Source organism: Podarcis muralis, chromosome 7 (assembly GCF_964188315.1).
Source record: "Podarcis muralis chromosome 7, rPodMur119.hap1.1, whole genome shotgun sequence".
NCBI lineage: Eukaryota > Metazoa > Chordata > Lepidosauria > Squamata > Lacertidae > Podarcis > Podarcis muralis.
The window spans coordinates 66,106,235-66,119,791 of record NC_135661.1 but is presented as its reverse complement, the minus strand read 5'-3'; the positions used below and the strand labels follow the sequence as shown (position 1 = coordinate 66,119,791).

The following is a 13,557-nucleotide window of genomic DNA, read 5'->3' as shown; positions in this document are numbered from 1 at the left end:
TCCGGGGGCGCCACTGACGGAGCGTGTTGGTAACAGAGGAGCAAGGCCGGAGCGTCTGTGGTCGAAGCTGAAATAAGAGGCTAAGCGGGCGATGGGGGCCAGCGGGGAGGATGGGACGGATAGCGAGGAGCGCTTCGACGGCATGTTGCTCGCGATGGCCCAGCAGCACCAAGGCGGCGTCCGGGAGGTAAGATGGAGGGCAGGAAGGGAGGCCCTTCATCCGAGTTCTCCTCCCGCTCCGCCGTTTAACGGTCTCCCTTCCTGGAGTCTCTCTTTCGCGAACCCCCTCGCTGGCCTAGCCGCCTTTTCCCCTCCCCCTCAGGATTCCCCTTCTCTCCCAATACCGTTTCCTGGTGAAGAGCAGCAGGCGACAGCTGCTGCCCGCATGGCATGAAATGCAACTGATGGCCACCAAATTGGATGACTTCACCTTCCTCTTTCCCTCCCCTGCATCTCCCCACACCTCCTCCAAATATGCTCCAGAGGAGTGGGGAATCTCTGGAGCAATTATTTTGGACATATGCGGTGAGGGCTGAAGGGTTGCTCCAGGAGTGGGAGGCAACATCTCGTCGAATTTTTTGCCCAATTACTTTAACCCACTGTGTTCTGACACTGTTTTATTATTTCTTCTAGGTCAAATTTATGGTTCATCTAACTAGTATCCTGTCTCTAGGAGATGCATTGATAGCCAGCATAGTACTCACTTTGTGGCTTGACATAATGGAAATGTGTGAATGCCTTGCATTAGATATTGGGAGAGGTCCAGAAGCACCATGAAAAAGTTTGAAATGGTACCTTCAAAGTACAGGCGCGCACACACCTCTTAGTGCATTCTACCCATCTGCAACTGCATATAGGCACAGTGCCAGGAAATAAATAAATAACTTTAATCCTACCAGGAAATGGCAGGAGAGAGCTGGAGAGTCCTCGTGGCTTGTGAGAAGACCCTCCCTGGAGCCCGAAGAGGATGTCACTGAAAGCTGAGGATGCCCTGCAAAGACTGGAGGCACAGCTGGGCTTTGTTTAGGCTGCTCAGCCTCCCAGCCTGACAGCTGCTTTTCTGCACAGCCTCCATCTGGCCCCAGAGCTTCAACTTTAGATATTTTGGTCTGGATTGGAGAGCAGGGGGAAATAGGCATGCAGAGGGTGTTCCCCACTTTACATGATTTCACTTATACGTGTGGAGGTCCGAATAGTATTCTCTGCATAAGTGTGGGGATGCCTGTATGTGCTTCTGTGCAATGTAGAAAGTACCTGTTTAGACAACACAGTAGGCTTTTTGCATAAGACCACCCTTCAGTATTATGTGATGCTGATTTATGACATAGGAGGAAATTCCTGTGTTTTAATGAAAGATAACAGCATAGACCCTAAAAATCCATTTCTTGACAGGAATCCAACTTCTGTTGCCATTCAAGGATACATAAAATGTTGATCTAAGTGTGCCATAAACAGACAGCAAAAGGTGTTAAGATCACATGTACGGACATCATTGTAATACACTTAAGTTTCATAAAGCAAAAGTTTCCAGTTTCATTTATATTGACCTCTATAGAAAACAGTTTCCCCTTATAATATTAAAACTCATGGTCACCTAATAACAGGTGCAGGACTGGTCAAAAGAACTGTTTTCCAAAATAAATTTATAGGATGATGGTCACAAGCTTAGATAGCTTTAAGGAGGATCTGGCAAATTCATGGAGCAAAAGCCTGTTACTATTAGCCATGATAGGTAAATGGAAGCTCCAAATTTTGTATGGGTGGGGAATCCATGATCTGTCAACTATTGCAATGCCAACTTCCATCAACTCCAGCAGCCAGAGATGGTGGCAATTTTAGTTTTGTAACAGAGGGATACTGGCTGCACATCTCTGCTCTATAGAGCCAGTATCGGAATACTTTATGCTGGAGAGAAAGCCTTTTTCACATTCTGCTTGTAAGCACCTAAGTGGTATCTGCCTTGCTGCTGGTTCCTAGGTTACATGGATCTTAGCCTATTGAAGTCCTTAGGAACTGTGACCATAGACGTATCTAAATGTTTTTGAACTAGCTAGCTTCTAGATAATTATTGATTTTTGAGCCAAACAGTGGTTTTCCATCTTCTGGGTTGTTGGGCTTGATAATAAAGCAAATCACACTGCAGTTGAGTAACGTGATTTGCTTCTAGGGCTGATGGGGATTGGTATCTAACAGCAGTTGGAGGGCGATGGGTTTCCTGCTGTTATGAAATATTGAGCTTCCCTTTAGCTATCATTATGGTAAATAGTGTTTTGCCCCATGAATTTGCCAAATCCTTTTTAAAAGCTGACGTAAGTTTGTGGCCATCACATCATCTTGCAGTGGCAGTCAATCTTATATATATATATATTGTGGAAAAAATATGAATTAAAAACAAAATTGTTTGTCCAATTAACCAACTTCTCCCTTGCCATTTTTTGTTTTTGCACATCCTCTTTGAGAGCTTCAGTTCCCATTGTGTATAACCTAACAGGAACAGAACGGTATATAAGAAGGCATTTAGCATTTTGACATCATGAAAGCAAAGTTTGATAGTGAAATATTATTAGCAGCCATTTATATCATATATTGCATTGCTACTGAAGCAATATTGGGAGCTCTTTTACAAATCAGATCACTTGTAAGAGACATTGAATTTTTAAAGAGCATATTCCTCATTGTGGAGTTTGGAACAAGTTCTTGAAAACATATTGTATCCTTTCCTTACAGCTTGTGAACACCTTTTTTAGCTTCTTGAGACGCAAGACTGATTTCTTTGTAGGAGGAGAAGAGGGTGCTGCTGAGAAGGTATCCTGTTTATCAGTTGTTGTTAAATTTATAATAATAATAATATAATTTATTATTTATACCCTGCCCATCTGGCTGGGTTTCCCACCCGCCCTTCACCAGCAGGTCCCAGGGAGTGTTGCAGCAATTTAAAATTCAGAATTAAAAACAGCCACAGCAGAGCTGTCACAGGTATAAGGTGGGCCCCAATAAACGCACGTCTCAGTTGTGAAAGGCCAGGAGCATATACACATCTGCAAATGACACTACTAACAACCTTTTTGGAGAGTGGAGAGGTTGTTTGGTTGTGATTTTTTTTGGCTTCTGTTTGAACAAAGGCTAGCTTCAAAAGCAAGCATGCTGAGATGTACTGAGTTAACTCCAACAGACACCAATGGATCAATAATTCCAGCTTGCTCTGTTTGTTCACTCCTAGAAAAGCACTAAAGTCCACTTCTGCAGTGGTAGCTTTTCCCCCGCCCCCAATAGAAAAGTTTGCTTAACAATGTGAGAAATGCTGCTGGTGATCTTAGATGCTATGTGATTATTTAGTTCCTTTGCTAATTTTAGGAGGGAAGCATATGACCTAGCCTACCTTTAGAATTTGACAACTCTTACTTAATCTTCCAGTGAATGTAAGAACTTCAGAGAAATCTGTATCCCCCCCCAAAAAAAAAACCCCACACACTAGGAATTAGATTAAATAAACTCAATCTACATAGAAATGTGGAGGTTTTTTTTAAACCACTGTGGTCTTAAATGAGGCCTTGTATAAGAAGTGAGATATTGCACCCCTCTATGCATCATTAACGCTACAGGTTGCCAGATTGCCCTCTGATATATTTTCCATGTCAGGCCATTCCTTTTGTCCTTAGAAGTTCAATCCAAGCCTGTTTCTCAAGTCAATATAAGAAGTGGAAGTGGGATTATTGCAACAAGGTTTTCTTTTGTGTTGCATTTGTGGGGGGGGGGGGGCGGGCGGAATATTAATATTTAAAGTGGGGAAAAGTTGAGGGATTTAAGAGTTTGGATTTTTCTTTACCTGGCAGAATCCGGAGGAATGCAAGAAGCCAGTGGACATTGTGGAACAATAGGTGTTGGGGACATGGAAACAGGAATTCATGTTACAGAGGAATGCTTTTCTGCTTTTTAAAAAGTTGATAAAATGAGAGGGGGGAGGTCAGTAGAAACATACAATTCAGTTACAGCTACCAGAGTCTATACTAACAAGTCAGATTCCATATTATGGATGGAACCAGAAATTTCTCAATTCATATCTAAGTTACACACTATCTAAAGATTGCTTCTATTTTTTAAAAATGTGAGATACAAGATTTTAATCTGTTTTTTTCAGTAGGCGCAAGTCTTCAACATGTCACTGTCCAAAGGGCACGCTGGATCATGTGTTCCAATGTCAGTGCTTCTGTTCATGGCCTTTAGTTGCTGCAGCAGCTGTGAAGGTCACCCAGCAGCAGGAATTCTTAAAATTCAGTCTGTTATGCAGTCAGATGACTACATCACCTCTTGCAGCAAACATATTAGAGCCCTGACCTTCAGTCTCTCTCCTCTCCCCACACCCCCCTCTCTCTCTTTTCCCTGAATTGTGGGCAAAGGTATTCCTGTCATTCCAACTCTAGGCTCTTGGGAAAAGGGCTGATAAGTTACTGCAAGTAACTTTTTTAAATGAGTCCTGATGGAAGAAAAGCTCCCTAGTTGATAGGAATCTCAAGACCTCAGTACTTCAGGGACCGCCTCTCCCCATACAAATTGTCCCGGACTCTGCATTCATCATCTGAGGCCCTTATTCACGTGCCTCCTTTTCTGTAGTGGCTCCCCGTTTGTGGAATGCTCTCCCTGGGGAGGTTCGCCTGGCTCCTTCAGTACAGTGGTACCTTGGTTTACAAACGTAATCCGTTCCAGAAGTCTGTTCTTAAACCAAAGCATTCTTAAACCAAGGTGTGCTTTCCCATAGCAGCGGGTGACTCAATTTACATTCAACAGGAAGCGGAACATGTTCTGCTTCCAAGGCAAAGTTCACAAACCAAAACACTTCTGGGTTTGCAGCATTCTTAATCCAAGTTGTTCATAAACTAAGCTGTTCTTAAACCAAGGTACCACTGTATATATTTTTAGGCGTCAAACAAAAACATTCCTCTTTAGTCAGGCCTTTGGCAGATTAATATTCTACAGCCTTTTAAATGTGTTTGTGGGGCGTGGGCATTATTGTTTTTGCTTTAATTATTTTCTTGTATTTTATCTTGTATTTTATTCTGTGAACCTCCCTGAGGTTTATTCTTGTGATGAAGGGTGATCTAGAAATTTAATTAATTAATAGCCTTTCTATAGCTAATGGTGGTCACATCATGTGTCCCGCCCCATAATATATTGGCTGATGATAGAACTTAAAGGGGATCAGGATTACTTTCATATCACTTTCATCACCAAATGTATCAAATTGGAGGGGTGGGGGTGGAATTGATACTAAGCAGTACCTTCCTTTGATAGAAGAGCCCGTCTTAAGTTAGACCACAGAGAAAGATAAAGCAATTTTATCTACTACAGGATGCTGCTTCTTAACTAGTTTTTCACAGGATTTATTCTGTCTCCTCAGTTAATCACAGAGACATTCAGTCGCCACAACAAGCTGGCTCTGAAAGCACAGAAAGAGAAGAAGGCCCGTCAAGAGGCAGAAAAGCGGGAGAAAGCAGAGCGTGCTGCAAAACTTGCCAAAGAAGAAAAACAAGAAGAAAGTGAGCCAAGGATTAAAGAACTGACTGAGGAGGAGGCAGAAAGGTTGCAACTGGAAATTGACCAGGTGTGAATCCCATTTGTTGTAACTGGATCTTCACTGTAATGGAAGAACAAGTATATTACTTATGTCTGGCTTGATAGGTTATCAGTGGCTTTCCATTTGATTGAAGACTGCATTTAACCAACCGTGAAAGCGTCAACTATAGAATTATTTTGATACTGTCTTAGAATATCTCTAATCAGTTCCTTCTCTTTGCTTATGTTCTAAGCCATAGCACTTCCCAGACCTTTATACATTCTGTATCTGGAAATTCCCCACAATGTTCCACAAGGCAAAATCATCACAACTACTTATAATGCTTTGAAGTAGCAAAAAGCCCCCCCCCCCAGCCGCTTTGAACTAACAAAGGGGCAGGGTGCCACTTCTATTAACAGTAAATAACATTTCACAGAAGCTTGTAGTTCTCAACTGTTATCTTCTAAAACAGAAAAAAGAGAAGAAAGAAAATGAGGCCCAAGGTATCCCTTCCAAGCCTGCTGAGAATCCAGTAGAATCTCCCGAGTCCAGCAAACAGGTAATTTATTCTCAGAAGTTTTTGAAACTTGTGAACAGATATTGGTTCCTATCTTAAACCTACATTGGTTTAAGATGGTTTTTGGTGGTGGATGCTCACACAATATGCTTACCAGAATAGAATTCTAGGGTTTATACACGTGAAACTCTGGAGAACCTCTGGATTGCTTTGTTTCAAAGAACCCACATAGGAGTTGTTGAGGCCTTAGAACTATTCAGAACTAGATTCATGAGCAAGATAATCTTTCAAGAAGGTTCATGCAGAACCTCTGAACCACCAATTACACAGAAGATACAACAGGCAGGAAAAAGACTACATGAAATTGGCTTGCTAAAAGTTGAATACTAAGAAGTATTTTTACTTTTTGCTGTGTTTTGTCTAGGATACAGATGAGGAGGAAGAAGATGAGAAGGACAAAGGCAAGCTTAAACCAAACTCTGGGAATGGGGCAGACCTTCCAAACTACAGGTGGACACAGACCCTCTCTGAACTGGATGTAAGTATAGGTTTTTTTTAAAAGAACATGAGATGTTTTAACTAGGTGATAAACTTAATGATGAGTCATAAAAAGACAAGTATGTCCTGCATTGATTGTTAAGGGGGGGAAATACAGATGGGAGGTGAATAACATTGGGAGTTGTTGTTCCTGGGTCTTAGTCTTGTTAATTAATGACTGTTTCAGACTATACTAGTTTGGGACAAAGAATCCGTTCCAGAAAGAAAAAACTTGGAGACCTGATATAGCATCTGTGGCGGAATAGATTGCCGCAAGTAACGGTTAACAAATTGTCTGTACCAGAGGTTTATATGTGTGGATTCAATGCTCTCTCTCGCTCCCTCTCCTATCTAGCTGGCCGTCCCATTTAAAGTCAACTTCAGGCTGAAGGGCAAGGATATGTTGGTCGACATACAGAGACGGCACCTGAAGGTGGGACTGAAGGGCCACCCACCTGTGATTGACGAAGACTTATATAATGAGGTGAAGGTGGAGGAGAGTTCATGGCTGATTGAGGATGGGAAAATAGTCACTGTGCATCTGGAGAAGGTAACAGCAAAAGATTCAGACCATGTTCATGCCTAATTTTGGTAGAGTTGTAAATTCTTGAATGTGCTGTTGAATGTCCAGTTGAAGAGAGGAGCTTCAAAAACTGAGCTCGCAATATGAATACTACTTTTTGTTTTGTCTGATCATCCAAATCAAATGGGCTACCATGCCACAGTGAGCCACAAGGCCAGGATGTTATCTGAAAATCTTTGGCCACCTCCCTTTCTATCCCACGTCCCCTCCCTCACCCCCTGCTTTTCAGAGCAGGTACTCTTTTCCGTGGAATGCTCTCACCAGGGAGGTTCACCTGGCACCGTCATTATATATATTTAGGCACTAGGCGAAAACTTTTCCCTATAACGAGGCCTTTGGTCTTAAACTATCTGCAGCCTTTTAGGAAGTGGGTGATATTTTTTTAATCTGTTTCCTCTTGGCTTTACTGCCTTTTTGGTTGTAAATTACTTTGGGTTGCCCTAGCCTACACTAACAATTTTAATGAATAACGCTGGTTGTGAAAACATTTAATTCTGCAATCTTGTTTCTTTTAGATCAACAAGATGGAATGGTGGAACAAGTTAGTCCAAACAGACCCAGAGATTAACACCAAGAAAATTAACCCAGAGAACTCAAAAGTGAGTGCTTTTCCTGCTCAGTTGTGGTCATCCCTGCTTGTGGGCCTTCGACAGGCATCTTGTTGGCTACTGTAAGAATCAGGATGTTGGACTAGATAAGCCTTTGGTCTGATCCAACAGGGCTCATTTCATGCTCTTAATTTTTTATTTAAAAGGATGAGTGGCAGCTTGTTGTTTCATGGAACAAGTACATATACTATTCATCTGGAGAGTTCATCATTTGATAGTGTTCACTGGGTCAGAACAGAGGAAGCTGTCTTCTGTCAGATCAGACCATTGGTTTATCTAGCTCAGTATTGTCTATACTGATTGGCAGCAGCTCCCCAGGGTCTCAGACAGGGGTCTTTCCCTAGCCGTTCCTAGAAATGCCATGGATTGAACTTCTGCATAGAAAGCAAATGCTCTGTCACTGTCCTTTCCTGATGTATTTCCCACAATGAATACCTTTCCTTGGTTCAAAAATTGTCAAGATTTTGTGCCATCTTCAATGGGAGAACTCATAGAACACAAAGTCATTACACACAATCCTGTGGTTCTCAGAGGTTGGTGTGCTTCCCTAAAGAGGCACAGGTTTCTCCTTTTATATGCTGCTGCCAGCAATGGTTCTGGCTGCTCAACCCGTGACTCAGAAATCCTTGGTATGCACTGCTGCCAGGAAGGCAGCAGCTAGAAAGTGCTGAGAAGGAAAGGGCTGGGGCATGAATCTCAATTATTCCCAACACTATAGTGAAACCACATTGCTTTGTTCCCGTTGCAACCAGTTATCAGATCTGGACAGTGAAACCCGCAGCATGGTGGAGAAAATGATGTATGACCAGCGGCAGAAATCAATGGGGCTCCCCACATCTGATGAGCAGAAGAAGCAGGACATCCTGAAAAAGTGAGTAAGACCAGTTTGTGTGTCTCATGGGGAATATGAGGGGGAAGTATGAAGGGTCGCTCTCTGAGCACAGACATCTGCATTTGTGCATTGCTGTACCGCCAAATTACCTGTACCCTTGATAGTTTAAAATTCAAAATCAGTAAAATATCCGTATAGTCAACAGCATCACAAACCAACCCACATCTTGGTGGCCAATGAATGCAAGAAGTCCTTGTTGGTGAGAAATGGCTCGCCTGTAGCTCTAGTTCAGCTCTAGGTCCAGGGAGTAGGGCACTGTCCAGGAACAAATGACCTGGCAGTACCATCTCGGCTTTTATCAATTACGTGGTGTGTAACTATAATTTCCTCAGAGCCAGATTGCCTAACCTCTTTCACCCCAGCAATAGATGGATCTCTAGACATTCATTTATAGCTTTATTGCCCTGTTTGGCGGAGGTTGCCTATATGCTTCTGTGAGTAATTATCCTGTTAAGGCCATGCAGGGTGATGCTTCCTGCTCTCTGGGTTGGAAAGAGGGTAACTACAGGGCACACAGCTACCTACCTGGCAGTACCATCTCTGCTTGGCACAATTACGTGCTGTGTGACTGTAATCGCCATGTGCTTCAAAGCCAGAACAAGAGGCTGATCACAATAGCAGCATCCATAGCCTCAGAATGGTTCCACTGAAATTAATGGGTATGACCAGCTGAGAACTATAAATTTCAGTGGGTCTACTCTGAGTAGAACTGAGGTGCTATGCACTGTCTTAATATTGGCAAGCATCAAATGCAGCAGCATCTGCTTCTGTTACCTGTAGAGCTTCGTTCAGTGCTTCAGAAGAAGTCTTTAGTGTTGCTGATGAGCTGAGAATTTGCACTTTCCTCAAATATATGTCCAAGTCAAAAACAGGGTCTTTTTCAAGATTTCCACCATGAATCCTATTTTCCCTTCACTGCTGCTAATGGCTGTAATGGTAAGGAGGCTGGTTTAAATAATAGTTTAGCTGCTTCACATCTGAGCTCATTGACTTTGGGCCAAACAACCCTCAAATACACTAGTAGACCATGTGCAGTTATTCATCTAGTAAAGGTGTCCTCTTTCTTATCCAAGATTGCTTATTGTACTATTAAATGTACATCTACTGTGCTAACAGGTTGTGAGAGAATGGATTTGTAGCAGTCTTGTAAAAAAGCCCATGAAAGTTACTAGCCTGCTGGTGGCTGGCAAATGAGAGATGGGCATCCTGTTACGTTTCTATGCTGGGCAATGATTTTTATCCTCTGACAGCCTACCTGGTTGCTTTGCTGGATACTCAATCACGCATGCATGGTTTTTTGCTGCCTGTGGCTACTAGACAAATACAGGCTGATAGTTTTAAGATTGCCAGTCCAAAATGACTTGCCAGATGACAAATGTATGGAACCTGGTAACTTGGAAGCATACAATCTCTTTGCTGTTGCTCACTAGCACAGACCTGCCTGTTTTGCCAGACTATGCATGTGTCCAGTGGAGTGACTTTAAGGCAATGCTTTGAACTTCATCCCATCAATTGGGCAATGTATAAAGATCTAACTTGCAGAATCATCGTTCATCTGTATCTTTCATGTGCTTGATGCACCTTAACCCACTTTTCCCTTCAGTCCCCTTCCATATATTGTTTCACCACCACCACATTTTCTCTTCGTTTGAATGTTAATGTGTTTATATTCTTTCTTTCATTTGTAACTGGAGAATTGGAAAAATATAATATAAAGAACAGATTTGTCACCAAAATAAACAAGGGCATGAGCTAAGTGCTGCATAAAAGACTGAATACTTCTGTGTAGTGTTCCTGGCATGGTTTTGGTGGTAAAGAGACCCAAGTCAGAGTAAATCTTCCAGAAAGATCTGAAGCCTGACTGTTTTTCTCTAAGGTTCCCCTTCAGTCCATGGTGTTCTTATTGCACAAACAGAAATGATGTTTGCATAGACTTGAAAACTCATTTCTATAAGCCAGGTGCTACGTGTCTGAACTGAAGCTAATAGTTCCCAAGGGCACGTTAGATTAATTTGTCGTTCCTCATTTACAACTGTAGTATGTCGTTATGGGGCAATTTTACTGATACTGCTAATGGGAGACTTAAGGCAGCATCATAGGCTACAGTCAGTCAGAGTCATAATGATATCAGGGTCACCTGTGACGTTCCAAGACAGGGTGGAGGGTGGTCCTACAGTAGCTTAGTGACCTTAATGCCTGCATTTAAGAGGCTGCTTTATTTTTCAGATAATGGTCCAGGGGCCAGTAGTGTGTTTTCCTTCACAAAACGGACCCTTTCACAAGTATATACCAGTTGCTGAGAATCACACATGGGGAAAAGAATGTTGTGCTGCAGTCCTGCTTATGGGCTTCTTATTGGCATCTGGTTGGCCACTGTGAGAATGGAATGCTGGACTCGGTGGGCCTTTTCCCTGAGCCAAATGGTTAGACTGCATAATGAAGTTGACATCATGTAGCAGTGAGGGCATCATATCTAACACTGCACATGTACTCAAACATGGCACTATATGCAACAACCAAAATGGGTAACATCAAAGTGTGGGATCTGTTTTCAGCTTGATGCAATTCCCCAAACCCCCAGTGGTAAAACATCAACCAATAAAACACGAGGCATGTGGACCATAATAAAAACAATGTATTTTTTTTAAAAAAAGCAAAGCATCTGTTAACCACAACTGTAACTCTTATAAACTGTCTTGAAACCCCAGAGTTTCAAGTACAAGTACACTTTCAAGTTTCAAGTACAGTAGCATACAAGAGCTATAAATAAATGCTGAAAGCAGCAACACAATCCTGATTTTGTAAGTAAATTCATTTTTACCTGGCAAGTGAAACTCAGAGTAGGTACATGATCCTAGGGAGGGCAATACTGATTTTCACGTACTCATTGCCTTGCTGATCCTTCTTTCCTAGCTTTTTCAACTAATGTGTGCTTCTCTCATATTTACAGGTTCATGGAACAGCATCCAGAAATGGATTTCTCAAAAGCAAAATTCAATTGATATGGTTGGCGCTTTTCTTCTCCCCTCCCCTCCTCTAAATTCATTAGGATAAAATATAAATGAAAATAAATCAGCAGGACAGTATAGTTGTTTCACCCAGCCCTGGGACTGCTCACATCACCTCAGAGTGAACTTTCTGTGTAAAAAGAGCTGCACTGGTTAATCCATGTAGCACACTACTTCCGCTTCTGGATTTTCAACAGCAGTATCTATCACCTAAGGCCCATTTTACCTTTGCACAGGGAAGAATATTTCAGGGAGAGGAAGGAGTGATGGGAAAAGGGAGTACTTGATGGATCAGATTGTCCCATGGTTGTTGCTTAGTGTCTAGGAAGTATCATTTAAAATACAATAATTTAAGTAGCAAGAGAGACACTCAGCCTTCGTCATCCTCTACTCTCCCAGCTCCTGCTCTTGAAATCAGAGCTGAAAGTCTTCCTGCAGCCTTCCTTCTACAAACAAAGCAACCCCTGCAGACTTCTAATTCAGTGCAACAACACTGAGCATTTTCAGATATTGCAAGAAAAACTACTGACAAATTTGTTCCACGGGTGTCTCATGCTTGTTGCACTTGCACCATTGTCCCCAAGGAATAGCTTGTGTTGGAGTGATAAGCCCTTCACTCAAGGAAGTTCCCATTAGACGTTAAAATGAAAGCACGAGAAGCAGCTTCACAAAGCACCCATGTATCTGCTTGTCAGAACTTTCTATAACCTCTAAAGTTACCGTAGTATTTCAAGTGTTACATTCAGAAGCTTGGAGGCAAAAGGGATAGATGGCTTTTGCATCTGTGTTTAGCCTTATGGGTGAAGTGTAGGAGTATCAAACTGTTTAGGCCACATCAGAATCTGGTATATCAGTCCTACATGTTGTTCCACATGGATCTGTCACTCAGCTGTTTCTGCCAGGCCCTGATGGACCCACTTCAGAGCTTCAATCTTGTATATTTGCCCCAGATATTAGAGGTTTTTGCCCTTCAGAATGACTTCCTTGTCCTTCCTGTTGCAATACTGCTGGTGATTTGGCCTTACATAACCAATATTTAGGAATAGGAAGGGTCTGTTAAGTGATCAGTTACTTCAAAAAGGTTGACTTGCTCTACTCTTGTTGTAGCTAAAATGAATTGATCCATACAAACAATGCTGGTGTCTAAAACTAGCAGTAAGCAAGGTTTTTCTGCTGTCAACAGACACATGTTGGATGGCAGACAGATCTCTGGTTTGTTAGAGACCAGCTGTCCACCTCATTGAAGCGACTCCACATACATTCCCCTTTCGGCGTTGGACATGCCAAGCAAGAGCCTTCTGCATGTTCTATTATTATTATTTTTGTGGTGGTTGCTTTAAAAACAGCTTGTATTCTGCATGTATAAATAAAAAGGTGATGTTTTCATGTGGTGTCATGTGACTATATTCCAGTTATCCATCTACCAGAATAACTTTTGAGCCACCAGAAGGTAGCTAGCAGCTCTTACAGAGTTTATGAAGGTATGGAATATTAAAGAAAAACTGGTCCATACCTTCCTAAACTGTAATTAGAGTATTTATGAACCCTTGTTCTTCCAGTGAAGGAAGAACAGTGACTGGGAATAAAATACAGGCAAGGGCATAGAATATACGGCATTCAAGGCAGTGCTGGTTTCAGCTGATGGGAGTTGTAGTTCTGAACACCTGGAGAGCACCAGGTTGACATAGACTGATGTACAGCATTGTAGCCTGTCATTTTAAATAAGTTCCAGGCTGTCAGCCACCCCTCACATACTTTGACAGTGGGCTCTTCCACCCTGCTCCCTGTGGTGCAAGCTGCAACCTTTCCCCTTTTTCCTAAGCTGACTACAGGCCATTGACCCCATTCATTTGCGCCCTGT

The 13,557-nt window shown here is 42.3% G+C and overlaps 1 protein-coding gene across 1 annotated transcript; it reads left to right on the top strand.

Annotated features, from left to right (window-relative positions):
- Window positions 1-13,082, top strand: NUDC (nuclear distribution C, dynein complex regulator). Its single transcript, XM_028738728.2, has 9 exons — window positions 1-187; window positions 2,728-2,805; window positions 5,396-5,599; window positions 6,024-6,110; window positions 6,493-6,606; window positions 6,961-7,155; window positions 7,704-7,787; window positions 8,549-8,667; window positions 11,639-13,082. The coding sequence occupies exons 1-9, from the start codon at window positions 92-94 to the stop codon at window positions 11,688-11,690; spliced, it is 1,029 nt and encodes a 342-aa protein (XP_028594561.1). The 5' UTR covers window positions 1-91; the 3' UTR covers window positions 11,691-13,082.
- The last annotated feature ends 475 nt before the right edge of the window (window positions 13,083-13,557 follow it).

Bases quoted from the DNA above. Each gene is read 5' to 3' on its own strand.
- NUDC (XM_028738728.2), top strand. From the start codon at position 92: ATGGGGGCCAGCGGGGAGGATGGGACGGATAGCGAGGAGCGCTTCGAC. The intron at 6,607-6,960 runs GTAAGTATAGGT...TCTCCTATCTAG, and splicing joins AGACCCTCTCTGAACTGGAT to CTGGCCGTCCCATTTAAAGT. The intron at 7,156-7,703 runs GTAACAGCAAAA...TGTTTCTTTTAG, and splicing joins TCACTGTGCATCTGGAGAAG to ATCAACAAGATGGAATGGTG.